The sequence below is a fragment of the Thermothelomyces thermophilus genome, chromosome 3, assembly GCF_000226095.1.
Source record: "Thermothelomyces thermophilus ATCC 42464 chromosome 3, complete sequence".
Taxonomy (NCBI): domain Eukaryota; kingdom Fungi; phylum Ascomycota; class Sordariomycetes; order Sordariales; family Chaetomiaceae; genus Thermothelomyces; species Thermothelomyces thermophilus.
Window position 1 is genome coordinate 852104 of NC_016474.1, and position 25629 is coordinate 877732.

At 56.1% G+C, this 25629-nt stretch overlaps 7 protein-coding genes across 7 annotated transcripts; 4 read left to right on the plus strand and 3 right to left on the minus strand.

Annotated features, from left to right (window-relative positions):
• Positions 1 to 8: 8 nt before the first annotated feature.
• Positions 9 to 1709, minus strand: MYCTH_2303486 (uncharacterized protein). Its single transcript, XM_003662582.1, has 4 exons — positions 1220 to 1709; positions 855 to 1153; positions 624 to 791; positions 9 to 552 (listed from the first exon to the last, which is right to left on the minus strand). The coding sequence occupies exons 1-4, from the start codon at positions 1542 to 1544 to the stop codon at positions 274 to 276; spliced, it is 1071 nt and encodes a 356-aa protein (XP_003662630.1). The 5' UTR covers positions 1545 to 1709; the 3' UTR covers positions 9 to 273.
• MYCTH_2303488 (uncharacterized protein) lies at positions 1710 to 2874 on the minus strand. Its single transcript, XM_003662583.1, has one exon. It carries the CDS (start codon positions 2814 to 2816, stop codon positions 1875 to 1877), a length of 942 nt encoding a protein of 313 aa, XP_003662631.1. The 5' UTR covers positions 2817 to 2874; the 3' UTR covers positions 1710 to 1874.
• Positions 2875 to 4265: 1391 nt separating this feature from the next.
• MYCTH_2303490 (uncharacterized protein) lies at positions 4266 to 9174 on the plus strand. Its single transcript, XM_003662584.1, has 3 exons — positions 4266 to 5134; positions 5303 to 7515; positions 7581 to 9174. Exons 1-3 carry the CDS (start codon positions 4888 to 4890, stop codon positions 8790 to 8792), a joined length of 3672 nt encoding a protein of 1223 aa, XP_003662632.1. The 5' UTR covers positions 4266 to 4887; the 3' UTR covers positions 8793 to 9174.
• A 1-nt stretch (position 9175) lies between these two features.
• Positions 9176 to 10898, plus strand: MYCTH_2303493 (uncharacterized protein). The gene has a single exon (XM_003662585.1). The coding sequence runs from the start codon at positions 9272 to 9274 to the stop codon at positions 10802 to 10804; it is 1533 nt and encodes a 510-aa protein (XP_003662633.1). The 5' UTR covers positions 9176 to 9271; the 3' UTR covers positions 10805 to 10898.
• A 1520-nt stretch (positions 10899 to 12418) lies between these two features.
• MYCTH_2303494 (uncharacterized protein) lies at positions 12419 to 14128 on the plus strand. The gene has a single exon (XM_003662586.1). It carries the CDS (start codon positions 12603 to 12605, stop codon positions 14052 to 14054), a length of 1452 nt encoding a protein of 483 aa, XP_003662634.1. The 5' UTR covers positions 12419 to 12602; the 3' UTR covers positions 14055 to 14128.
• Positions 14129 to 15180: 1052 nt separating this feature from the next.
• On the minus strand, positions 15181 to 17689 carry MYCTH_2303495 (uncharacterized protein). The gene is made up of 3 exons (XM_003662587.1): positions 17227 to 17689; positions 16405 to 17160; positions 15181 to 16350 (listed from the first exon to the last, which is right to left on the minus strand). The coding sequence occupies exons 1-3, from the start codon at positions 17494 to 17496 to the stop codon at positions 15238 to 15240; spliced, it is 2139 nt and encodes a 712-aa protein (XP_003662635.1). The 5' UTR covers positions 17497 to 17689; the 3' UTR covers positions 15181 to 15237.
• Positions 17690 to 17957: 268 nt separating this feature from the next.
• MYCTH_2303498 (uncharacterized protein) lies at positions 17958 to 22340 on the plus strand. The gene is made up of 3 exons (XM_003662588.1): positions 17958 to 18309; positions 18368 to 18468; positions 18518 to 22340. Exons 1-3 carry the CDS (start codon positions 18032 to 18034, stop codon positions 22132 to 22134), a joined length of 3996 nt encoding a protein of 1331 aa, XP_003662636.1. The 5' UTR covers positions 17958 to 18031; the 3' UTR covers positions 22135 to 22340.
• Positions 22341 to 25629: the final 3289 nt, after the last annotated feature.

Below are 25629 nucleotides of genomic sequence, written 5' to 3' on the forward strand. Positions count from 1 at the left end.
AACATTTACCTATGCAAATGAACACGTAGCAGCAGTAGAGCCGCTAAGCCTCCCTTCAAAGCCCGGTTTCAGGAACCCTGTGAACGAAGAAGGAAGGCCAAGAGGATGAGAAGTACGGAGTACGAATTGCCGCGCTACGTCCATAACAATACAACGGCCCCAAGGTTTTTGCCCTCGGCATCTCAGCAGAGCAACCAGAGCATCGGCAGCGGGTTTCTCATCAAATTCCCCAATCGGACCTCATTCTTCATGCTGCAGAAATAGCCTAGCACATTATATATCCATCAGCATCTTTGTGCGGATCGCGAACGCTATGTCCGTCGAGCCGTCCGGTGCTATATCGCATCGCATCCGCGTGCCCTCCCGGGACGCGACATCAATCTTCCAAGAGAGCTCACTTACATCGAGAATCTCAGCAACCTGGAAATGAAGCCTGAGGAAATCTGGATCAGGCATCGGGACTGAGTCATCATGTTGTTGAAACGTAATGATCTCTGGAATGAACTCGGTCCCTACCAATTTAAATCCTCCCTCGTACGTGCGACGGCGGTACTGATTCGTCTAGGTGTCGAGCGTATTAGCACCCTAGTATATAGACCCTTTTATCATCGCAGATATCTTACCGCACCGAGGGGCTCAAGAGCAAGCCAGAAATTTCCAAAAGAGACATGAAGCACGTGCGCCAGGGTTATCGCGTTTTCAGGCTTGTTGATACTATCGCTGGCGATTTTGCCTTGGATGAATGGAAAATATCGTCGAAGTGCCCACCAAATCCAAGCTTTGTTTCGTTTCTGAAAGATCAATCAATATTAGCTAACTGATTGAAGATTAATTCATCGATACATCTTCCTTACCTCGACAGGTTTATTCTCTTCAAACTTTCTAAGTGCGAAGGGAAGAATGTGTGCGCATTCTAAGGAATCGCAAGGGAGCTGTGTCTTGCTCCCCTCCTCTGGGTACCTCTGCTCTTTGGCGCGGTTGAAATCATAGAGGCCTGAGAGAACACACCGAAACCCGTCTCGGCCCCGACACTTGTCCTTCAGATCCACTTGATCATCTCTGGATGACGGATGGATTGTTCTCAGAGATTCTTCAATCGCATCGCAGGGGGGAGAATCTGGGATATTCGGGGGATGTCCACCAGCCATCTTCACTACGAAACCGCTAAGTGGTTAGCTTATCTAAAGCTTGTTCATCTGGGGTTCGACGAGATACATACTTGGTTTGAGGACCGCAGCGACAAGAAAGTCGCGCAACTCGCGCAACTTGTCCGGGACCGAAACCAGGTCCGTCATCAGATTCATCTGCCCTTCCTTCGAGAGGCGCTTCAGAAACGCCTCCAGGACGTGAGTTGTGTCATCAGATGGGTCGACGCGTTTGTAATTTCTCAGGATGCTTTCGCTTTGCTCTCTCAAATCCAAATACCTCTCTGGGCTGGGAAGTACAGAAGAGAGCGGAGAACTGTCCGGAGAAGATGTGGTGGCGGGATGATGAGGAACTGGCGGAAGCGGTGAAAGCGGATCGCGATCCTCCTCTTCTGCCATGTTAGATATCGTAAAATAGCAAAAAGAAAACGCCAGTATTTGACACCGAGACGTTAATGTCTGTTGGTTCTGTTGCGCAGAGGAAGTGGGTGGGTGTGTGTGTGTGAAAAGGCTGCGGAGAACGCCCGAACGTTCTAGACGAAAGCACGGGTGACCGAATCACAGCTGGGAGTGGAGGGCAATTTTCTCAAAGTGCACGTCACTCCTCAGCAGGAATGATTCTGGATGCTGCGACTTCCATTTCGATCAAATGAGCATGCAATCCCCCGTTGACCACCGCAAGTGCGGCATCCAAATGCAGCCACACGGTCGCTGTTGACGCTACCTGCCTCATCCGCGTTCCCGCTCTCGTTCCCGCTCTCGTTCCCTCTCCCTCTCCCGCTTGTAGCTGTCTGCGTACCGGTCCTCAATGCGCTGGCGTTTCTTATTCTCCTCCCTCCTGTAGTCGCTGAGTCGCACTGGGCGGGAATCTTTGGCCGGCTTCTGGTTCCAAGCCCCGAGGTCCTCCGCACCTTTTGCATCCTTGGCACCCAGGCCTGTGAGGTTTGCGTGCCGTGTGACTTCCTTGACTTTGCCTCTCATTTTACCGTCCCAGCCGAAGTTTCGGAGAAGCCGAGCACCAAAATCGTCGACCGGAACGAATCGATAGTCCTCCGCCCGTGGTTCTCGGTCAGCGGCGTCGGAGTCTACATGTCTGCGCTTCGGTATCCGCGAACCCATAAGGGCGTCAAGTGCTTCGTCATCAATGCTTTTCGCGTCGGTTCCATTTGGTCCCGAGGCGCCTTCGACATCGGGGCGGCCTGTTCGTGTTTCTGACCCTCCGGTTTCTCCTGCTGAGTTGCGACCAGCTCCCTTGAGGTTGATGTTCAGACCCCATTTGACTGGCTTCTCCTGAAGTCCCGAGATTCCTGCTTTGCTTCCATCCTTGCTGTCTATTGAATCTTCCTCCTTCTGCTGGCTTGCCTCCGCACCGTTCTTTTGGGTCTTCGTTGCCCCGCTCTCGAGCCCCACGGAGTCATTGCGCCTCCGTGCTTTCCCATCGTCAGGACTAGTGCCAAGGATGTCGTAGGATGTAATTGCCTCTTGGTGGCCATAGGTCCGCTGGTCGCGGTCGCTGTCCTCTCCAGACTCGGAGTCTTCGTGAAGGGTATGCGCTCGATGCCGTCTCACGTGCGTTGGACGCGTGCGTTTTTTAATTCCGTTGGGAGAGGATGCAGATGGTTTCCCAAGCTGGATCGCTATCCGGGAGGATCGGCTTTGGTCTTCGGACATTCTGGCGGCTCCGATATCAGTGGGAAGTTCGCGTTGTAGGGGCGTGGTAAGAGGTTCGCGCTGCTGGTCCACTCTCCGCGTTGCAAAACCCCGGCGCCGCTATGACGGAATGTGGGGACTGAACCGGCAGCGCAGCCCCGTGGCGGTTGGTGGGGCCATATTGCCTCAGGCAACGAACATTGAACCGTATTATCCGCCAGCAGCTGGAGAGGGACATCCATTGACCAGTCTCTCCGTCGGTTTCACTGAATCAACTTGCATTCTCTCCCAAACGCCGCCAAACCGAACACTTCGTCTTCCCATATCCCGCCCTCATTCCTTTCTGGCCCAGGAAAATCTCTACAGCTCGAGCTGCGACGACGACAACATGCCATCACTCACACAAGGAGAGCACCCCTGGGCCGCTCTCTTCCCTTCCTGGAGCTCACGAGAGCAAACAATGGCCGAGACACCCGGCGGTTGCTGGCTTCCGCTGCCAGTACTAGGAGTCGAGTCTTGAGCCGCTCCGAACGAATCAGGCGCCAGCCCTTCAAACTGCGACTTGCTTTTCACGACACCTCTCTCCGTTCTTCCCGTCACTCCTCAGCCTCTGTTCTCTTCTTCAGTCGTTCCTCCTCCGTCTGGATATTTCTCGGCGCTGCCAAGCGGCAATGAGTGGGGCGGGACATCGGGGTTCCTCAGGTTAACAGTACGGGAACGGTGCATTTACCCTTTAGACACGGTGTTTTCATCCTGCTCGGGCATTACCTCCAGGCCTTCCTCTTTCTCTTCTCAGCGCAGCGGTTCAGTGGGGTTTTAGGCCTCCTTGCTTTGTCACTAGCCTCTAAGGTGTGTCGTCAGCACCACCACCAACCCGCCGTTCCCGGTTCCTTTAGGCGCTGATGCGTCCTGGCTTTAACATTTTTGTCCCCCGAGTCGCTTCCGTTCCTGGTCGCCTAACTAGTGGTTACGGTGGACTTCACTACCCCCTCAACACAGCACGACAGAGATTTACGCTCTGTTCGACTCAGCTCAATCCGCCAAACTGGTGTTGAAAAGTCGCAACACTGGCATTTTTCCTCCTCTGCAATCCCGGATTCATTTTCAGATCGCTCTGTTCGAGTCGGCATCATCATCCGTTTGATAAAAACGGATGTCGCCGTTGTCGATGATATGACTGAGCTCGCGCTCGCCGACCGCTTGAAGCTGCTGCGTTCAAAGAACGCCGAAATAAAGTAAGAAGGGTTTCAATCGAAAGATCGATCTTTTCTGGTCGGTTTGATGTGCAGTAGTCAATATTGACAGCGCGCAGGTCAATTGCATCGTCGCGGAAACGTAAGCTGCGCGAGCTCTTCGCTGTCGCGACCGACGAAGATGGTATTCCCAACTACGACTACAGCGATCCCGACGCCCCAACAGCCACCCCGGCCGAGAAAAAATTCCTGAGGGACTCTGATATTCTACAGTACGTTTCTGTTCCCTGACTTTCCGTTTTGGGCTCGTTTGCGACGCGATGGTGCCGCTTCAATCTGATTCTAACTCGTCCTGATGCACCCGTAGGGGCCGACGACTCAACGAGCTCAACATCCCGGCGCGTCGCAAGGCTCTGTTCAATACCCAGCGGCTTCGTGCGATATTCGATGCGACAACGGCCGAGAACTTTCCATCCACATCATCACCTAAGTTGACAGAAAATGGGCCGCGCTCGTGGGATTCCCCCGGCACCTATCCTGACGGAACGCCTGCGGATTTCGGGACCTCGGCGAAAGCCTCAGCACCAAGTGCCTTAGTTGAGCCGTTGCCAGCTGGCCAGGGCGCCCATTCTGGCACTTCGCTGCCGCCAGACTCGGTTGCCAAAGCACAGAACGGGGGCATCGAAAGGTCTTCAGTGAACGTTGCACCGAGCCATCCAGCAATCCGAGACAAATATAATGGCGCCTTTGGTACGCACGAGCCTGCCGATAGCAGCACAGCTGTGGCGATTCCACCTCCGCCGCCGCAAGTCACACCTACTCCACCCCAGGTTCCTCGCATCGATGTACAAGTGGCTCAGGCCGACGACCGGGGCTCGCTGCAAGTGGGAGCCCGCGACATGCGAGCCTCGGGGGATGCCGGAGGTGCCACTCTTACCCAAAATCCGTCTACTGTAGACCCTGCCCGCCAGCCAGATTTGCTGTCCTCGCCTGATTCCACTGCCCAGTCAATGTTAACCCCGGCCGTGCACGATGCGTCGGCCAACACGAGTCCCAACAGTGACGCACCGCAAGACTTGGAAAGCGGCGTGGAGACTCCCAAGGAGAAAACAGGGGGGCACGGGACAGAGAAGGAGGACCTTAATGGTGAGGCCTATGTTCTTTCATCCGTGGATGCCCCTGTCTCGGACGCCTCTCTACCGACACCAATCAGTGGGGTGGAAGCGCAGCTGCTGCAGGAGTCGGCCGCAGCTCGGCTCAATCAGCTCTCCTGTTCTACCACGGTTGCTGATGATGCTCGGCCACATTCTACAGAGGCGGCGCAGGAATCAACCTTGGGTATTGGCGATACCCACGAGCAGCATGATGGCACGGCCGCTGCACGGGTTGGTAGGCATCTGCCTGATAAGGTGCAACCCAGTGTATCGGCTGGCTCCTCTGGAAGGTTCGATGATACAGGTCCAAACGGACAGGGCAAGTGGGATCAAGGTGCCACGACATCTATGAACATTGATAAGGCAGACGGCACCGCAACTGAGAGCCAAAAGCATGCAGAGGTTGATTCTGCTCAAGCGTCCCGAAATGGAACAGCATGCAGTTCTATACCGCCACATTCGGTTGGCTCGTCGAACACTGCCGAAAAATCGATGTTCGAATCACCGATGCCGGGTCCTTCAACTACTCCAGCCGAGCTTTCGAGACAGGTTTCAGCAGATGCCAACAGACCTCGCGGTACCGGGGATGAAGCGGCCAGCCCTCGTGCCTCTTCTTCCCAGCTGGTATTGCATGCCAACAAGGCACGCGATAGGCGACGGAGAAGCACCCCAACAGTTATCTTCGGCAAGCAACCCAAGAGGCCAAAACCTTCGGAGGATGGAACAGTCATAGTCAGTCAGAAACCCGGATACATACCGACCGACGATTATTTCACGCCCCTGTTTATCGAGGGTTTCACGAGGCAATCCACGTGGATGAAGCCCATTGAAAAGCTCATCAACCAAGCTCACAAGACGCTCTCGACGTCGGACCAATATATCTCGATGTTGGATCACCAGGCCTGCAAGATCTTACGTAGAGTGTATCATCTCCAGCAGCATGACAAGTGGTCCCTGAGGCAGCCAGTTCGATGCCCAGAGCCAACACGACCAGCATCTCACTGGGATGTTCTCCTTCAGGAAATGAAGTGGATGCGGACCGATTTCCGCGAGGAACGGAAATGGAAGCGTGCGGTTGCACGAAACCTCGCCCGCGCTTGTGCCGAATGGGTTCATTCGGACCCAGCCACGCGGTCGCTTCTGCAGGTGAATGCGGTCATTCCACCTCGACCGGTAGACGCGGGGACGAACGGGAACAAGGTTGAACGCTCAGAGGCTGAAGATGGTCTGCCCGACCTGATTCACACCGACTCGCCAACAAATGACGAAGATGAACTCCCTGAACCCTTGGATTGTGTGGCACCCTCTGCCATCTTCGCGCTACCGGATGACGAAGTAGTCTTTGGACTTCAGCCCTCGAAAACTGCTGAACTTCTCCTTCAAAACCTTCCGCTGCATGGGTCGCCTCTTATGGTTCCCAAGTTCGACGTCTCAAGCACAAACTACGATCCAGACGCCAAGTGGAAGCGGCCAGCAGTACCTCTCAGCAAGTATGTGGAGGGTGAAATGGTATTGGCGAACAGAGGGCCACCGCGCAAGCGCCGGCGATATGACTATCTCGCGGAAGAAGAGGACGACGATGAAGACGAAATCATTTTTGGGGACGAGACAGATAACGGCGCTGAGCTTCAAGCCGAGAACACTTCGGTGGCATTATTCAGCCCAGAGATGAAGCCAATACGGGACCGCTTGCATGCTGGCCACCAGTTCCGCCCGCCGACTGAGCATCCCATGCCCCCCCAGAGCTTCTTCGAGAGCCGGACAGCATCTCAGTGGACTTTGGCCGAGGACGAGCAGCTCAAAACCCTTGTCCGTGAGTGCTCTTATAATTGGTCGCTGATTTCGGCTATGATGTCCACTTCGTCTTTGTTCGCATCCGGGGCCGAACGACGCACGCCATGGGAATGCTTTGAGCGCTGGGTGAGCCTTGGGAGTTTGGAAGGACTGCCGAACGACATGGCTAGAACCCCGTATTTCAAGGCATACCAAGCCAGGATTGACGCGGCTCAGCGGGCCATTGCACAGCAAAACCAGAATGCGCAGCAGCAAGTTGGACCCAACGGTGCGGTTGCGCCCATTCCCAGACGTCGACCAACTACAAGCTTCCGCGTCGAGCGACGCCGCAATCAGAAGCACCTCGCGCTGATCGACGCTATGCGGAAGCTAGCCAAAAAGCGGGAGGCGACGGCCCAGAAAGCTCAACAGGCAGCAAACCTGGCTGCCATGCGCAAGGCCAACGAGGTCCCAAGACAGCAGATTCAGAACAAGACGCCGCGGGACTACAGTATCATGCGATGGGAACGCGATCAAGCCCTAGCGGAGAGAATGGCTGCGTATGCTATCCGGCAAGCAGACGCGAATGCCCGGAGACTGGTGAGAGCAATTCCTACAGCACGGTTAGGAAACACAGGGTCACAGCTAACTCTTTATGGCTTCAGCAAAAGCAGAACCTTCCCGGTCAAGTTCCCGGCACACCTGGTGTTGTCCCTGGTCCTCAGGCTGCCGCGCAAATCGCTGCAGCCAATTCGCTCAACAATGCCGCTCGCCTTAATGTTCCCGGACAGCTTGGAATGCCTGGACAGAACCGCACTCCTGGACGCGTTTCGATGCCGGCAACTGCAGGAGCGGTCCCCGCGGCCGTTCAAGCGCGTATTGCCGCTGGTGGCCTTGTTCCGCCACTCCAGATGGCATCCATGCAGCAGGCTCAACTTCAAGCGATGCAGGCTGCACAAAGACTGCCGATGGTGAATCCACAGCCAGATATCAACCTTATGCTCCAGGCCCGGTCAATTCAGAACCAACAGCGGGCGGCCATCCAGCAACTGCAGCAACAACAACAGCAAGCGCAACAGCAGGGCCACCCAGACCAGCAGCACCAGCAACAGCAACAGCACCAACACCAACACCAACACCAGCACCAGCACCAGCATCAACACCAGCACCAGCAGCACCAGCAGCACCAACCGCAACATCAACCGCAGCAGCAACAGCAGCAGCAGCAACAGCAGCAGCAGTCACAACATTTCCAACCGCAACAGCAGCAAGCCACAACGCAACAACACCAAGTCCCTCCGCAGCAGGTCCCTCAGCAACAGCAGATCAACCAGCAAGCGCAACAGTTGCCCCAGGCAAATGGGACACAAGGGTCACCACCGCTGCGTAGTGTGGTCAACGGGCTGAACCAAGGAGCATTCCTCACCAATGCGCAGGCGATGATGGCGTCGTTTGGGGCGACGAATGGCGCTGGTTTGGCTACCTCGCCGGGTGCTAACCTCAGTATGCCTGCTGTACCGGGTCGTTCTCCGGGGGGGATTCTTAGCCAGCATATCACACAGCGACTTGCTGAACTGGAAGCACACTACCGGGCCAAAAACCCGAATCTACCGCCCGAGACGGTACGGCAACTCGCCACCGAGCATTTGGGCCGGATGATTGTTCAGAGCCAGCAGCAGGCAGCCATGAATGCGGCGGCAGGAGCAGTCGCCCAACAGCCGATGAATAGCCCACATCAATATGCCTCGCTCCTGCGAGCGCAGCAGCAAGCTCAGGCGCAGCAGGCTGCGCAGCAGGCCGCTCAGGTCAGTCAGCAGCAGGCAGGACAACACCAACGACAGACAAACGCGAGCGCCACACCGGCGCCGGGCAAGTAATTGCTCTTACATACTACGAGTTGTAGGGGGCGGGCAGTGCCGTGTAGTATTGCATTGTCGGTACGAAGTAGATACCGACAGATTCGAATTGGCAACACGGAGGATTGAGCAGACGGAATGCTTAGAGCCGGAGCCCCCGTTTTCTCTTGGGTGGCGTTATGATGATGTGTTCATGTATATACATTTCATGGTTGGTCAAATACACGATCAAGGTATATACTTCGTATTTGGGATTTCGATTTATCTCTGCAGCCGGGAACATTTGATGTCGATGCTTTATTCTACCCGCTTGCTTGTGTTGTTTAGGTGATTACGGAGTATTATGGGCATGACAACCGGACCACGTTGATAAGATAACGTTAAGGCATCTCCACTTTATTTTCAAAAACTGGAGAAGCCGGTGCGGTTTCCTTCGAATCCAAACCATTCGTGGCAGGAAAGGAACCTTGAAAGAGAACAGCGATCACGACACGATCACAATGGCGAAGAGGAAAAGAGAAGCCGCTCAGGACGGGGATCATGCAGAAGCTAAGGGCTCGACGAAGAAGACTAATGCATCAGCCAAAACGCCACGGTCAACAGCCTTCAAGCTCGACAGAGATGCCCCAGTGACAATCCAAATCATCGCGGGGTCGTACGACCGTGTCCTCCACGGCGTCACAGCAACAGTTAAGCCGGCCATGGCCGTGGAGTCTGCGGAAAAGAGCAAGAAGAAGGCGAATGACAGTTCACCACTGCCGAAGCGGCAGCAACAACAGCGAGTTGAGTTTGCCGATACCTTTCTTTTCAACGCGCACAACTCGGCCATCCGTTGCCTCGCGCTCTCCCCGCCGTCGGCGCCAGCGCCGGGCCAGTCGCAGAAGGTCGTGCTCGCGACGGGGAGCACCGACGAGCGCATCAACCTCTACAGTATCTCGGCGCACCCGCCGTCGGCGCGCGCCGCAGATGAGCAGAAGCTCCTCTCGTCGCTTGCGCCCCGGCCGATCCTCGAGAACCCCAAGAATCGCGAGCTGGGGACGCTGCTGCACCACACGTCCAACATCACCCGCCTCGTGTTTCCCAACCGGTCCAAGCTGCTCTCGGCGGCGGAGGACTCGACCATCGCCGTGACGCGTTCGCGCGACTGGACCCTGCTGCACACGTTCAAGTGCCCCATCCCCAAGCCGACGGGCCGCCCGAGTGGGGATACCGCGCCGCTGGGCGGGACCCCTTCGGGCGTGAACGACTTCGCGGTGCACCCGAGCAACAAGATCATGATCAGCGTGAGCAAGGGGGAGCGGTGCATGCGGCTGTGGAATCTGGAGACGGGCAAGAAGAGCCGCGTGCTGAACTTTGAGCGCACTGCTCTGAGCGAGCTTGGAGAGGGCAAGCACTCGACTGGGGAGGCAAGAAGGATCGTGTGGGGGAGCTCGAGGGGCGGGGAAGACGAGTTCGCGGTGGGCTTCGACCGGGACGTCCTGGTGTACGGGATGGACTGCGTGCCCAAGTGCCGGCTCATGGGGGATATCAAGACGAAGGTGCACGAGTTCCGCTACGTGGAGACGGACGCGAGCAGGGAGGAAACGGTGCTGGCGGTGTCCACGGAGGATGGGAGGGTCTTGTTCTTCTCGACGGCTACAGAGGATTTGGCCGAGCCGCCTCGGGACAAGACGCTCCGGGTGGCTAAGCTGGTCGGACGGCTGGGGGGCAAGGAGGCTGGAGTGTCCGGGAGGGTCAAGGATTTCTCAGTCCTGCCGGTGGAGGACGAGGACGGCAGGCGGTCCTTCTTCATCGTCACTGCCAGTAGTGACGGACGGATCCGGCTATGGCATCTGGATGCTGCCGACCTGGACGCTTCAGGCCAGACGCCCAGGCAGGTCGGCAAGCTTCTGGGAATGTACGAGACGCAAAACAGGATCACATGTGTGGCCGCCTTTGTCATGATCCCCCGGCCGCAGGGGGTGGAGGAGAGCGAGTACGAGTTTGAGTCTGACGAATCGGAGGAGGATAGCGATGATGAGGATGAAGAGTGATAGGGCTGGGAGGGAGCGTTTTGTTAATTTGATTGACCGATGGGTTCACTAGAACTGGAACCTTTTTTCCTGCTTAGGGCCGTCTAGGAGGTTGCACTTGTTTCTTTACTCGAGGGTCAATTGCGCTCACTGTCGACACCCCTCCTTTGATCCGTAGCTTCCAACATCGCAAGAGCGATACATCGCCCCTACATTCGACTGATATATATACGTTGATCGATGGAAATGGCATCTGGGGGACCCGCTTCCCGGAAGTAGGATTGGTTGATCTTGAGCGAAGAACTTGATCGCTCGGCGGTTTGTGCGATCGCTTAGGCGGTAAAATTCCGAGTTGGAGTTAGCATTGATATTAAGGCAGGTGCTTCCACCATGGTACTGCCATCCGGAGTACTGTACAACAACGGAGTTTGCCATATGGTACTATCCGAGTATGCATCGTAGATACAATTGAGCAAACACGAAAGCCTGCACAAGTCGAGAGACAACTCTGGGAATATGTGGGGTAACTACGAAGTACGGGTCGAGAACTCGTGTGGCAGGTCAGACTGTCGCGCTCTCCGGTTATGGTGTGCTGCTGAGTGATCATCCACTGCAGTGGCATGTGAAGAGGTCTGAGCGGAGTCGGCAACAGCGTTACAGCCGCCTGGCTATTATTCCCACTGTGGAAAGTGTGGCCACTCAGACTTGGTGCAGGAAGTCCTCGGTTGTTTGTATGCATGTAATCCGTACTGTAGTGTACCGGGTTGTGGAGTCGGTGAATGCAGTGAGTGGATCGGCCCCTGGCAAAGGAAGCCAGGGCCAGATCGTCGCATGACGGGGGGCTCGAGGGCGCGAGGCGTTGTGCTTATTTGGCCCTGTAGAAAGGCTCGGGCGCGGCTGCATTCCCGCCATGAATGGTCGAGAGGCGTGGGAGTGTAACTAACCCGTACTTAAAGTAGACTACAAGCCGGGTACAGTACCGACTGGTACGATACTCGGATGCTTCTAACCTGCATTTCTGCGTTTTTCTTGCCCGGAAGGTTACACCAACCAGCTCTGATCTGGCGAACGGGCAAGCAGCCGCTGCCCGTCGCGGAAAATCCATCCAATCCCCGCCGTTGTGTTTCTTATTACGGCGTTCCGCGCACCTCGACTCTGGGCTTGGGCACGCACCTCCGTCATTCATTCTAGTTGCAGACGGACAACCGCGTCGCCTCACTGTGCTTCTCTCGTCCTCGCTCTCTCACACACACTCTCTGTCACATACACGCATTCTCTTGCCTAGTCTGAGCCGACGACATCTCAACCAACAGGGCTCTCCTGTGCCCATTATTCTGGCAGAGGACAGCAAAACAGAAAAACCATCAGCATCACGCTTTCGATCTATATACACGAACTGCATACCACACTCCTCGGGATTGATTGTCTGGACGCCGTCCCCATCAACTTGACGCGCTTGTAGTTGCGACTGCTATCTTTTCTCTCCTCCTTTTGTTGTGTTGGGTACGACCCCCGCACGAGCCGCCGGTCCTATGTGACCCGTCGGCCGAGTTTGTGTTTTCGACGACACCCTGAGCGAGCCGACTTTCGGTCCCTGTCAAAGTCCGGTCTCGTGTGCGCCAACAGAAGCATTGCTGATCGGGCAAAAGCACACACCGGTCCCTCGTGATCCGCCGGTCTTGCTGATGACCTGAGAAAGTTGAGGGGAACATGCATACATACATACATACACATACATAAACTTATATATATTCAACGGGGCAACATTACTCCCATCATCACTTCGCCTCCGGAGAAGCTCGCTACGCCTACCCCAGGCATGGACGGCAAGCCAGGAGAGGACGGGGCCGGCACAACAGGGCCCAAGATCATCCGGCCCATTCCTCGCCGCCCTTTCAACCTCGCGTTGTCGAGCCCGACGCCTCCCGAAGAGGACGACGACTACCCCTCCCCTCAACCCCGGATCAGCGCCAGCGACCTGCGTTTCCTCGCCCCTCACCAACAACAGCACGCTGCCACTCCGGGAAGCGCTAGTGGGGATGGAAGCACCCCGCTCAGTCATACCACTTCCTATCTCAACCTGACGTCCTCCACCCTCCGCGGCATCTACTCACCCTCGACACTGGCTTCCTTCACTAAGGGTGAGGACGAGCTGGACCAGGAGGACGAGGACGAGGACGAGGACCAGGACAACTACTTGAGAGACTCGGACCGCCCCAATGACGGCGACGCACTACCTGGTCTCTCTGCACGACGGAGCTCCCTCCACCCAGCGACAAGGTCGTCAGCGTCATCAGCAGCAGCCGCTGCAGTGACAGCAGCAAGCTCACCTCCGGTCCGGAAACGGGAGGTGGCTCTCCAGCTCGTCCTGCGTGCCGCCCTGCTCTTTGTGCTCGGCGTCGGCTACGGCGTGCTGGTCACGCGCCTGCCGCAGAACAGCCACCACCAGCACCACCCCAGCCGCCGCCTGGCCGCGGCGTACGAGTCCCACTGCGAATGGCGCTATCTCGTCTTCTGGGGCGTCGCGGGCGTCGCGCTGGGCAGCCTGCTGCCCTGGTTCGATCGCTTCTGGGAAGAGAGGGCCCAGCCGTCTTCTTCTTCTTCTTCTTCTTCTTCTTCCTCCTCTTCTTCTTCTTCCTCCTCATTCTCTTGCCCAAGCAGCATGGCGAGGGCCGAGCATGCCGATGCCGACGCACCCGTAACGTCGAAACCCTCCCTCACCTCCCCTCCCCAGACGGATTGGGCCCTCGTCATCCGCGGCATCGGCGCCTTCGTGGGCATCGTCTTCGCCATCCGAAGGCTGCCCTGGGCCTCCACCATGCAGGTGTCGCTGACCCTGGCCCTGGCCAATCCTTTCCTCTGGTATCTGATCGACCGCTCCAAGCCGGGCTTCCTGCTGAGCGCCGCCGTCGGCCTGGGCGGCGCCGCCCTCCTGATGGGCCTGGACCCGGAGGTCATGCCCGCCCCCACCGCGGCCGCCGCCGCGGGAGGAGGTGGGTGGGCGGCGGCGGTGAGGGACCGGCTGCGCGGCGGCGGCGGTATTAATGCCGATAACACCACCGCTCCCGGAGGAGCGGTGCCCGACGGCGCGGGGCGGGACGCCGCCGGCGGCGTTCTGCTCGGCGGGCTGGCGAGTCGGGAGACCATCGAGACGGGCATATGGATGCTGTCGGTGCTGTTCTGCAGCTGCGTCTGCTTTGGGAATATCGGCCGCCGCCTGGCGCTGAGCTCGTCTGCGGCCGGGAGAGGGAGGTGGGGCGGCGTGAGGTAGAGAGAAAGGGGGGGGAGGGGAATATAGGTGAGGGTAGGGTTGTAAGGTTAAGGTCGGATGTTGAGTTGGTGTTTGAGGTTTGAGGATGAACGAAAATAAAGAGACGAGACAAGAGGGGGAAAGTAAAAAAAACAAAAGGAGCAACTGTTCATTTCATTTCTTTCAAATGGTCACGGTCGGTGGTGGTAACAGTCTCGTTTGGTGTTCGCCGGAACCTCGTCAGTAAAATAGCCAATAATGAGCGTCCAGGACAGAGCTCAGTGAAGAGCCTGTCTTGTTTTTTCTCCTTCGTTCTTTTCTTTTGTTCCTTAGAACCACACGAAACCGGTGGTTCGGATGGGAGAGAGCAGGAAGATGAGAAAGTCGAGGAAGCGGGATATGGATATGGCCATCTTTTTTGCCGGTGGGTTTCGGTGTTATTCGGAGCGGCTGGGTTCCTCCTCAAAGCGATTTGTTGGTAGTTTGTACGGATGTACAGTACTTCACTGGGTTTGAGTGTTGCGGGCATGACACGGTGAATGAAACCTGGGTTTCCCAAGTGGGTTGGGACACTCTGTGACCTTTTATCTCTCGGCCCCGTCGCTACGCCTTCTCTCCCTCGCTTGCAGAGAGGTGAGGGGAGTGTCCAACGGCATCTGCCGTTCTAGAGCTCCGTGCCTCCTTTGTGTTGGACATGCTAATTCATATTGTGCCCGGCACGAACAATACTAAACCCGGGCAAACAAGGCTTGAATATGGATCCTGCCCATCGCCGGAACCACACCCCATGGGAGTCGAATTGGTCACAGCATCTCCTGTTTCACTTCAAATCTGTTCTTTGTCACGATATGTGATGCCATGGAGAACAGCATGCTATTCATGGGGTATCATTCCATTTCTTTCGTCCGAGAAAGAGCACGCAGGGCGAAACGACAACAGCCAGACAAGGGCCGCTGGATTAAACGCGTCATGTATCAGTTACCTCACCCATCGCCACGTCTCCGTCGCCTGGTGGTGCTGCTGGCTCAGCATCTGGCCCGTTCTGTGCCGAGCCTTGTGTTTCGTATATGGCCGCCTTGAGAGAATCTAGGTCCCTGACGACCGAGTCGTAAAATCCGGGAGTATTGGTTTCCTCCTCCGCCCCGGCCGCCTCAATCAGGATAAACCTTGCATCGAAGCCATTGTCCTTGACCTGCTGTGCGCCCTATAGTACCTTGTCAGTTTCTGACGCTGCGGAGATCTGAGGGGAGTGAAATACACTCACATCACGGTCCACTTCCAGAATTGGCACCCTGTCATTGTCCAGAATGCCCTCCACCACCCTCTTGTTCGTCCCATGGACATTGTCGCCTTCTTCGCTAAACTCGAGAAAGAGGTCGCCATCACGCATCACATTGAACGCTTGGACGTCCACAAAGTGGTAGTCCTTCCCATTGACCTCGCCTTCTTGGGGCTTGCGCGTGACATGAGGTGGAACCCTGGTGAAAACCCGTGCGTGCTCAGCAGTGAACTGCTTGACCAGCTCGGATCTTGAACCGGGACTCGTGGTCCTGTCCACAATGACAATCGCCCTGCGATCATCAGGGTACACTGCTTCGCCGTTGGCGGCAACCTCCTCAACCTCGGCTTCCTCGACCGGCTTGTCCTTGAAGATCACGTCGATCTTGTCATCGTCATCAATTTTATCGAAAACAACCAGCTTGGTTTTACTGGCCAGCCTCAAGGCTTTCCACGCCTTGCTCGCCTTGCTCTCCATCGCCAATGCTTTGGACTCATCGTCGGTTGCCCTCTCAATGTCAAAGTCGGCATCGTCGATGGCATCCCTGAAGCTACTCAGCTCTGGAAGGCTGTACCTCTCGGGGTCCTGGAGCTTTTCCATGGCGCTGGTCTCGTCCTCGTCGCCGAGAAACTCGAGTGAACGCGAGTCATTAGGCAGTCGCCTTGTTCTTGCCATCCTGGTTGCCGTCGCCCTAGCCTCGTCGAACTGTTGGGGAGACATGGGTGGAAGCTCGATGGACGGGCAGTTCTCGATCTTCCAACGCACCCAGTTCTTGTCCCTCACAAGGACCGTACCGACCATTCGCTCAAAGAATGGACCGTCAACCCCCCTCTGGAGGTACCTGGTGATCGAGCCTCTCATCTGTGTCGCCCATTTGGTGTCCTCTTCGCTCAGCTGCTGATCCGAGTAAGTCACCGACTTATTTGGGGTCTTGACGCTCGCCAGCTTCTCCTTTGCCTTTGGCGAGAGGGACAGGAGGAAGTCGAGGGTGATGAGCGCCTGGACGAGTATGTTACGCCGGAACGCGAGGTCGCTGATCTGCAGGGGTTGTCAGCGGCGAGGTGAGCGTGGAAGAGAGGGATAAGAACACACCTCGAGCTTGAACAGGTCCCTGCTCGTTAGGTATTTGGGGTTAAAGCTGTTGGCGAGTTCATCGTCAACGTCATCCCGCTTCCGTTTGAGACTTGGTTTCGCGTCGTCATCTGGTTTATCTAGCTTCTCCTTGGCACGAGACGGCTTCTCCGGGTTGATGGTGCAAAAGGTCGTCACGGTTGCCTCGAGACCAGCTTTAAAGGCAGCAAAATGGCTCGGGTCGAACAACTTCTTCGGCTGGTTGAAGCTTTCCTGAAGCGCCCAGAATATGGGATACAGCGCGTCCGGATCCATGGGCTTGTCCTTTCGTGGCGTCGCATCCGTGTCCACGTCCATCCTCTCCCCATCCGTCGGCTGGGGCTCCTGGTCGTAGGTGGTAACATTTTCGACGTGGTACTCTCCTCTGAGGTTGACCGAGCTCTTGTCTCCAAGGGGGAAGCTCTGGAATGTGAAAATGAAGACTCTGCCACAAAAGGCCGGGTCGAGGGCTCTAGACAAGCGCCGGAGGAGCTCGTTACAGGTGCGGAGGATGACGAGTTGCTTCTGCTTGAAGTGTTTGGCGGTGATGCGCTCGCGACGTGACTCGAGAAAGTCGAATACCTTCCGGCAGCCGGCGATGGTTTGGCTGTCAAGCAGCTCCTCGACCAGCCAGAACAGCAGCGCTGGGTCGCATAGTTCGCAGTCCGAGAGGAGGGAGAGGATGTCGAGGAGGTTCCAGACGTTGACGAAGGCAGGAGACTCGATTGGCGTCGTTGCCTGGGGACATATGGCTGGTGAATATCAAGGCGCGGTTGACCTGGCCGGATCGGGAGGCCAACTCACAATCAATGTTTTGAAGATGTCCCGCGCGGCGGTTTCTATAAGGGCAAAGCGCTGTATCTTCTTGGTGTCGGCGGATTCGTCCGCCGAGACTTCGTAGCCCAGCGCATCGCTTAGCTGTCGCTCGAGATCGCCAAGGTCGGACTTTTCGAGGGGTGGCTCAATCGAGTTCGTTTTCTTGACGGACTCTGCGCGCGCGAGGAGGTCGTTTAGGAAGGCGCCTGCTGCAGCAACTCCCAAGATGCCGTGGCTGTCAACGATTGCCGCCGGCATCTTGTTCGTCTGAGCAGTACCCAAAGTCGGGAGGGAAAAAAAATTCGAGTGTTTGCAGCGTGCAGTGGCTTCCAGACGCGAATTGAGGTGCTATCCTTCTTCGTGTTGACGCTGAGCGAGCGGACGGAGCAACTGAAGCTCGAAAACGCGAGAGCAACGAGGGTTTCGCACGATGTTCTGGCCGAGTTGCAACTTGAATAATACACAGTACTCTGCAATGACCAGGCTGATCGAAGATGCAAGGGCCCATTCAATGGGACCCACATCATCTCCGAAGCAAGACGTGGGGCCACAGTGTGGCGCACGGTTGCAAGGTCGAGAACTTGGGAACTCTGGAGCTCGGAAGAGTGCAAAGGAACGGGTATTGCGTACTGTGCGAAGTATATGTTTGCTGTACGGAGTACGTACGGTACATCCTATCCACTCAGCCTGGCTCGATAAGATCAACTCGAGTTCCAAGTCAGGTTTATGCGGGAGCGCGATCACAACAACCAGCCCTCCATTTCGCGCGCTGCACGCGACAACAGGATTCGATATGCCTCCCGCCAAGCGAGTGAAGAGCAGCGCGGACTCCCGGCCGAATGCCGAGTCGTCAAAGCGGCCGACCGTCGAGGATCTGGAGGGGGAGAGCGAGTTCGCGAGTCTCGCGCGGCAGCATTGGCTCAAGGCGACGCCGAAACACGCATCCAAGGCGCAGGCCAAGGTCAAGGTAAAGAACGACGTGCTCAAGAGGGAGATATGGGACGTTTTGGAAAAGGATAATTTTCCTATAAAGTCTCTGCTGGTGCTTGAAGGATTGCAGACGTTGGAGAGGTCGGTACCGTGCAGTTCCTCTGAAATGTTGTTGAATCCGGTCGCTGATTCTCTGCAGCTACCTGTGGCCCGGATATGGAGAGGACTCGTCCAACTACCATGTCCTCCTCATCATCTTGATAGTCAATGCCAAGCGGAGGGAGAGGTTAGAAACCTGGGGTGCGTGCCTTCACACCACGAGCCTCCTGCTGAAGCTGACCGGCCGCAGACATCTTCGCCGACCGCCCCGCTGATTTCTCAGACCTCTTTCGCCGTGCCCTCTCCCTGACTCTCGATGACTCTCTGACGTGGACCATTCGAACTCATGTTCTGTTGTTTATCATCCACGCTTTCCAGAGTCTGGACTGCGCCATCGTTCGCAAGGAGTGCGCCCCTCTGGTTTCGATCTCAATCTGGCATAACCTATCGACGGAGGAGAAGCGCGTCGCAATCCTCGAAGCGAACCCGCAATTGAAGAAAGCTTGGAGGGCATCCACCAAGCGGTACGACTCGGCCGACGACGCCACCAAGTCCCGCTTGCGCTTCGAGAGGTCTTGGCTGTACACCTTGGTTCTTGACTTCCTGGCCTTGCTCTATACCGCGAACCCGAAACCAGAGCACTTGCTGTACTGCGAGCGCTTCGTCGAACTCTTGACGGATCTGCTCAGCCAGCTCCCAACCCGGCGATACGTCAACACCCTTCTCCAGGACATGCACGTCCTCCCCGCCCTGACCCTGTCGCCTATCTACAACGACGAGGGAAGCGGCTTGCTGCGAGAGATGTGTGCCCTATTCTCTCACTACACACATTTCTGCGTCGATGACTACTCCGGGGCCCAACTCAGCCTTATTGAGGCGTATGATCGGCATTGCGGTGCCCTGGCTAGGCTGCAAAGGACCGCACTGAAGCATTTCAAGGAGAAGCTGACGCTGCTGGCACTGTCCAACTTTGGTTCGATCGACAAGAGATCCGGGCTCGAAAGCCTCCTTCAGCCGTTGACGGACGAGGAGCTCGCCCAGCTTACGCAACACCTGGGACTCCGCACCACATACCCGGACTCCGCTAAGATCCCGGTGGACCGCAAGTTCTTGATGGAGGTCCTTCTGTCCACCTTTGAGCGCCGAAAGACTTTCCAGGAGGCGGCCCGTGACTTGAGTGTCCTGCCGACCGAAGAAGAGCTTTTCGACGCCAGCCTCAGGCGGACCGATCACTACGACGGAGCTCGACCTGTGGCTCTTCCAAAGCTCAACCTACAGTATCTGTCAGTCGGCGACTTCCTTTGGCGCGCCCTGATTTTGTATCGGTGCGAGTCCTTCTATGCCATCCGCCAAGATATCGAGGATGTGTTGGCGCGGCTGAAGCCGGAGAGCAAACGCGGCGGGGTAACAACCTTCTCGGGCTTCTCAAGGATGGCTCTACCCATTGCCAAACCGACCATCCTCGAGGTTGTACCGCCCCGCGTTGGTCAAGACAAGCCCTCCCTCGTCCGAGCCGAAGTGACTATCGATTTGAAGAGGCTGTCACCACAGGTGCGTCGAGAGTGGGAATCCCTGCGCTCCGACGACGTGCTCTTTCTCGTCGCGGTGGACGCGTCGAGGTCAAGGCAGAGCGCAAACGGCCGTGAGCCGCAATCAGAGGCCGAGAAACTTGGCCTGGTAGCCGTCCGCGCTGCAGAGGTCTTGCAGGTGCTTGACGACAAGGGACGAGCGATCAGAGATGTTAATGCTTATTTCGACGGCCATGGCCGCAGCGATTCTCGGAGGATACACCTAGGACTCGATGCGGCGGCTTACAAGGCAGACACCGAGGGCAAGCGGAACGTCTATGACGGAATCAACCTCCTCGTGCGACGCAGTGGCCGAGAGAACAACTTCAAGCCAGTACTAGAGTCGATCCGGGATCTCACGCTCTCCGATGTCCCACTTGCTCCTTGGCTGCACGAAGTCTTCCTAGGCTATGGAGACCCAGCCGGTGCCACCTACAAGCATCTGCCCAACCGCGTCAGAACGGTTGACTTCCGAGATACCTTTCTGAACTGGCAGCATCTTGTTGAGAGCCTTCCCGGAAAGATTGTTGAACCCAGCGACGACGTCTCTGGAAGCTTCGGCCCACCATACGTGTTGGAGACCATCGAGAAGCAGCCCGAGGACGCTGTTTCTAAGCCTTCAAAGAAGAGAAGGCGAGATGCAGAGCCCGCCTTGATTGCTGAAATCGAAACAGTCCATGTTTCAACTTACAAGCCGCCAAACAACGGGCCTTACCCAGTCGACGCGCCAAAGCTGAACAAGGTTCGGTTCACGCCGACACAGATCGAAGCGATCATCTCAGGGACACAGCCTGGGTTGACTGTCATCGTTGGCCCACCCGGCACGGGCAAGACAGACGTTGCCACCCAGATCATCAACAACATATACCACAACTTCCCGGAGCAGAAGACACTCCTCATTGCGCACAGCAACCAGGCTCTCAATCAATTATTCGCCAAGATCGTGGCTCTCGACATCGACGAGCGCCATCTCCTTCGACTCGGTCATGGAGAAGAGGAGCTGGAAACCGAAGCGAGCTTCAGCAAGCATGGGAGGGTGGAGTCGTTCCTCGAGAATCGGCAGCGCTTTCTCCTGGAAGTCAGTCGTCTAGCCGCAAGTATGGGCGCACCCGGCGCTCACGGCAATTCCGCCGAGACAGCCGGATACTTCAACTCGGTCTATGTTGAGCCGGCCTGGGCCAAATTCAACGACACCGTCAAGTCGGAGGAGGTGGGCCCCCAAGAGATTGTTCAGGCGTTTCCCTTCCACGCCTATTTCGCGGATGCCCCGCAGCCCCTGTTCCCGCCAGAGGCGGACCGCGAAACGGTTCTTGAGATCGCCAATGGATGTTATCGTCATATTTCCAAGATCTTCTCGGAACTGGCAGATGTGTTGCCCTTTGAAATTCTGCGACGCGACAAGGACAAGGCCAACTACCTCCTGACCAGTGAAGCCCGGATCATCGCCATGACCTCAACGCACGCCGCAATGAGGAGGGGGGAGATCGCCTCACTCGGGTTCCACTACGACAACGTTGTCATGGAAGAGGCTGCCCAGATCACCGAGATTGAGAACTTTATCCCATTCGCCATGCAGAAACCAAAAGACGGACGACCGGGTCTCCAGAGGGTGGTCCTGTGCGGTGACCACTACCAGAACTCGCCCATCATACAGGGGCTGGCATTCCGGCACTACGCAAACCTGGAGCAGTCACTCTTTTCTCGCCTTGTCCGTCTCGGGGTCCCTACCATCAACCTCGACCAGCAAGGCCGCGCTCGCCCATCCATCTCCAACTTGTACAGGTGGCGGTACCCTCACCTGACGGATCTGCCGCATACCAAGACGGAGGAGGAATTTCTCACCGCCAATGCCGGGTTCAAGTTCGAGTACCAGTTTATCAACGTTCCCGACTACAAGGGTAAAGGAGAGACGGAGCCGTCGCCGCATTTTATCCAGAACCTGGGCGAAGCGGAATACGCCGTCGCCATCTACCAGTACATGCGCCTGCTGGGCTACCCGGCATCCAAGATCAGTATCTTGGCCACTTATGCCGGGCAGAAGGCGCTCATCAAGGATGTCCTAGCTCACCGATGCGCCAAGAATCCGATCTTTGGACTGCCTCGCGTCGTCACTACCGTCGACAAGTACCAGGGCGAGCAAAATGACTGTAAGTCGCGGTGTCCTAGCCGTTTGATAGACCACAGATTTGAACGAAAAAAAGAAGGAAAAAAAAAAACTAACATGCCCTTCTCCCAGACATCATCCTCTCTCTCACGCGCACCACCCGCGTCGGCTACCTCCGTGACATCCGTCGCTTGACCGTCGCGCTCTCGCGCGCTCGCCTGGGCTTGTACATCCTCGGCCGGCGCGAGGTGTTCGAGTCGTGCTACGAGCTTCGCCAGGCCTTCGAGCTACTGCTGCAGCGGCCGGACAAGCTGACACTCGTCACAGGCGAGATGTGGCCGTCGAAGAGGAGGGTATCGGTGGAGGCTAACCACGAGGAGCGGAAGGAAGGGGGGGAGGAGCCAGATGGGGAACCGGAAGGAGAGGAGACGGGCCCGGGTCAAGAGGTGGTGCAACTGCACGGGGAGGCGGTCATGGAGGGGGTGGAGCATCTCGGGCAGTATGTCTTTGAGATGACCAAGACAAGGGTGCAGCAGCTGCGGGAGGATAGGGGGTTGGCGGGGGAGGTACCTGTTGAGACGGCGGTGGAAGAGGCTGAGGAGAAGTATGGCGATTCTGGAGTGGGCGATGGTGTCGAAGAGGAGGAGGAGGGGCGCGAGGAAGGAGAGGAGCGCGCGGTTCGGGGGGATGGGTTTGAGGTCGAAGAGGATTAATCAAGAGGCTAAAGGGCCGTCAACGAACGCGACGTCGATGGGGGATACTTCGGGGTCTTTGTGTTTGTGTAAATTGTTCTCTGATGACCTTGGGTGTTATTGGTTTTGTTTTATTTTTTTTTTTCCGGAGTCAGGGACAAAAGCATGCTTCAATGAGGTGTCGTTCTTCGTCCGCCACGGCATGAGCCGCAACGGGCAGCCCAAGAGACTGGGTGATCTGCATGCCGGGAGAGTGACCATCTGGAATCCGGGTTGACATCACATGCCTGCACACTAACTGATGGTTATGTCGTCACCGTGCAGGACGACATACATCGCATACTGTTGAAACCAGGAACACGTATACAACAACCAGCCAGATCCCGTCGCATAAGCATATAGGTACTTCCAACGCCCAGAGAGCGTGGGAGCAGGAAATGTGTAGATGATACAACGGGACATGACGAAGAATAGCTCAGTCTTCCGTTGGGCATTCAAGGGCACCATTGCGCCAACCTACCCTCACTCTTGAAAACCCTGGCCGTTTACCTAGATTTGGAATAGCCCCTTTGATGAGTCAGACTGTCCGGTGCCGCTTCCACTGCGAAATCTGATTCGAGGGAGTTGATGGCAAGGGCGTCGCTTGGGCTTCAACCTCGTTTGCAGACTTTCGAGGAATGCGCTGGCAGTGGCGAACCGTTTGCGCAAAGCGTCCTCCCGCCCATGGAGCGACTTGTGTCGGTGGTCTCGGGTGCAATGGTACCGCCCTCATGTAACCCAAGGGTCCCAGAGTTGAAACAGTCGGCCCAAGGTTGCACCTATGATAGGGTGTTCTTTCGCCAAGGGGGAGCGAGACGGTTGGCAGGAGGCGCGGGATGGAGGAACGCAGGCATCCATGTGGCCCGGCTGGTCTCTGGACGGCAAATGGACTTTTGGCAATGCTAGTCCTGGCCCGTCGTCGACGTACTTTTACAACAGAATTGTTCAAGTGTAGTTTACTTCACTAAAGGCGTTGTGAGATGATCTCGGCTTAGAGCGACCGAGGGTTTGGTCATGGAACAGCTCTGATTGGATCTTGAGTCGCGGGCTTGGGAGTTTTCGTAGGAATCGCAGGCGCGACTCTGCACAGGATGACGCAACTACCGTGTGACTTGGGCGAGGGGATTCCCGAAGACAAAAGCAATTCCGCATGAGGGGCTCAGAACCCCGGTCCTCAGGCCGCGGGGACAGACTGGACGTCTGCGCCACACGTAACGTATTGACCAATCGAGAGGAAGGTTTTGAACTGATGTACTATGTGCATACCTACCTTAGGCTCCTATAGATACATGCGGAATTATCCCAGTAGGTTTGGGTTGTTGCCGTGCACTGCCCGTTGCGCCGACGGCAGCAGAGCGGAGAGCCAAGAAGCGAGCGTATATCATCAGAACGGAACAAAGCGGGCTTGTAATCTAGATTAGCCGCGGAACAGGTCATCTCCCAGCTTGTCTACCGTGCCATGTGATGTAGAATCACATCCGTCCGTGGTTGCAACCCGAAGATGGGATCCTGACCTAAGCATTCGCGCCGTGGAAAGCACACTGAAATTTCCGCCGCAGTCGATTATGGCCTGAGGGTTTCCCCACCAATTTGTAAAGTCCGGCGGGGTGGTATAATAGCAGCTCCAGATCTAATATGGAGCAACAGGCTCCGCCAGCCCAGCTCGCGCCGTTCCACGAACACGAAAGCCTAGCTCAGGCGCTCAAGCAAACTGGTATAAACTCGACGAGATGCACAAACAAAGGCACTCAAAAATACTATAATTTCAGGTATGCTTAGAAATTGTCGATTTCCGTAGAGGTACCCAGCTCTTGTGCTTTCAGTTGTTAAGTCCTCGTAGTGTATATACGGAAGAGGTACGAAGTACGGATTACATACACCACAGTAGCGGAGCCTCGGGTGGAGTAAGGCTGGTGCGGCAAGGTACCTTGACAGGGACCATGAAGGAACGCGGAGTATGACCGAAGAATACGGAAGTGCTGGTAACCTGGGCGACTTGGCTTTTTATTGAAGGCACGGTTTGCAACCTGCGTACAGTCCACACAACAAGCAGCCATACACATCGTCTCACCAACAATGTACGAAGCTACAAGTGAGCATGTCTCATTCCTCACCCAGATTTATTCCATGAAAAGTCGAGTTTTTTTCTTTAAGTATTTTTGGCGCCGTGGTCCGGTGGATTCTCATAATCACCCCGCCGTTGGTTGCACACCTACATACCTACCTAGGGTAGCTGACCTTAAACAATAATACTCGTACCGATGGAGAGGTATCTGCAGTATGTAATTACCTTGTAGCAATGCGGGGCCCACGTGCCACCTTGAGGATGGCAGAGTCGGCCTTGAGTGTCCGAATACTAAATGCGGTGCGGTCTCTTTAGAAATCACAAGTTGTACCATTGGGGAGGGGTTATCCTCAGAAGATCAGAGCATGCCTGGGCACTGATGGGGTTGTCAGGTCATGATTTCAGCCCAAGTGGTTATCGATGTGCTCGCCTGTGCAAAACCACTGGTTCGCTCGTGCGTTTGTTCCGTGTAACAGCTACTCACCAGAAATCTTCTTCCGGGCGTCTAGCTGCACAAAAAGACTGGGTATACTACATATTGAGATGCAAGATAATGTAGATGTTGCAGTATCAAATCGACCTGATACTAGAACTCGAAATCTGCATAAAAAAACAAAGCAATCCATTAGAAGTACTGTCTGCAATCAAACCCGCAAGGCGGTACCTAGTACAGACCTAACAGCCTTTTTGTGGCCATAGCGCGAACTGACTTTTGGTGCGGCCACAGCAAACCCAGGCGGCGCTGCCCACACACCCTTTCCTCCGCCATCAGAAAGCAAGCTCCCCCAAAAATTTTCTGGGCTCTGCTTTCCTCTCCCATCACCCATTCCCACACCTTTGTGAAATCCACGGGAGGAATCGATTGATTCCCTTGTTTTCACACATTAATACCGC

Bases quoted from the DNA above. Each gene is read 5' to 3' on its own strand.
- MYCTH_2303486 (XM_003662582.1), bottom strand. From the start codon at position 1,544: ATGGCAGAAGAGGAGGATCGCGATCCGCTTTCACCGCTTCCGCCAGTT. The intron at 792-854 runs GTAAGGAAGATG...TTGATCTTTCAG, and splicing joins AAGAGAATAAACCTGTCGAG to AAACGAAACAAAGCTTGGAT. The intron at 553-623 runs GTAAGATATCTG...TAGACGAATCAG, and splicing joins CTCTTGAGCCCCTCGGTGCG to TACCGCCGTCGCACGTACGA.
- MYCTH_2303488 (XM_003662583.1), bottom strand. From the start codon at position 2,816: ATGTCCGAAGACCAAAGCCGATCCTCCCGGATAGCGATCCAGCTTGGG.
- MYCTH_2303490 (XM_003662584.1), top strand. From the start codon at position 4,888: ATGCGAGCCTCGGGGGATGCCGGAGGTGCCACTCTTACCCAAAATCCG. The intron at 5,135-5,302 runs GTGAGGCCTATG...CACATTCTACAG, and splicing joins AGAGAAGGAGGACCTTAATG to AGGCGGCGCAGGAATCAACC. The intron at 7,516-7,580 runs GTGAGAGCAATT...TTATGGCTTCAG, and splicing joins ACGCGAATGCCCGGAGACTG to CAAAAGCAGAACCTTCCCGG.
- MYCTH_2303493 (XM_003662585.1), top strand. From the start codon at position 9,272: ATGGCGAAGAGGAAAAGAGAAGCCGCTCAGGACGGGGATCATGCAGAA.
- MYCTH_2303494 (XM_003662586.1), top strand. From the start codon at position 12,603: ATGGACGGCAAGCCAGGAGAGGACGGGGCCGGCACAACAGGGCCCAAG.
- MYCTH_2303495 (XM_003662587.1), bottom strand. From the start codon at position 17,496: ATGCCGGCGGCAATCGTTGACAGCCACGGCATCTTGGGAGTTGCTGCA. The intron at 17,161-17,226 runs GTGAGTTGGCCT...ATATGTCCCCAG, and splicing joins ACATCTTCAAAACATTGATT to GCAACGACGCCAATCGAGTC. The intron at 16,351-16,404 runs GTGTGTTCTTAT...CAACCCCTGCAG, and splicing joins GGGACCTGTTCAAGCTCGAG to ATCAGCGACCTCGCGTTCCG.
- MYCTH_2303498 (XM_003662588.1), top strand. From the start codon at position 18,032: ATGCCTCCCGCCAAGCGAGTGAAGAGCAGCGCGGACTCCCGGCCGAAT. The intron at 18,310-18,367 runs GTCGGTACCGTG...GATTCTCTGCAG, and splicing joins GGATTGCAGACGTTGGAGAG to CTACCTGTGGCCCGGATATG. The intron at 18,469-18,517 runs GTGCGTGCCTTC...GACCGGCCGCAG, and splicing joins GGAGAGGTTAGAAACCTGGG to ACATCTTCGCCGACCGCCCC.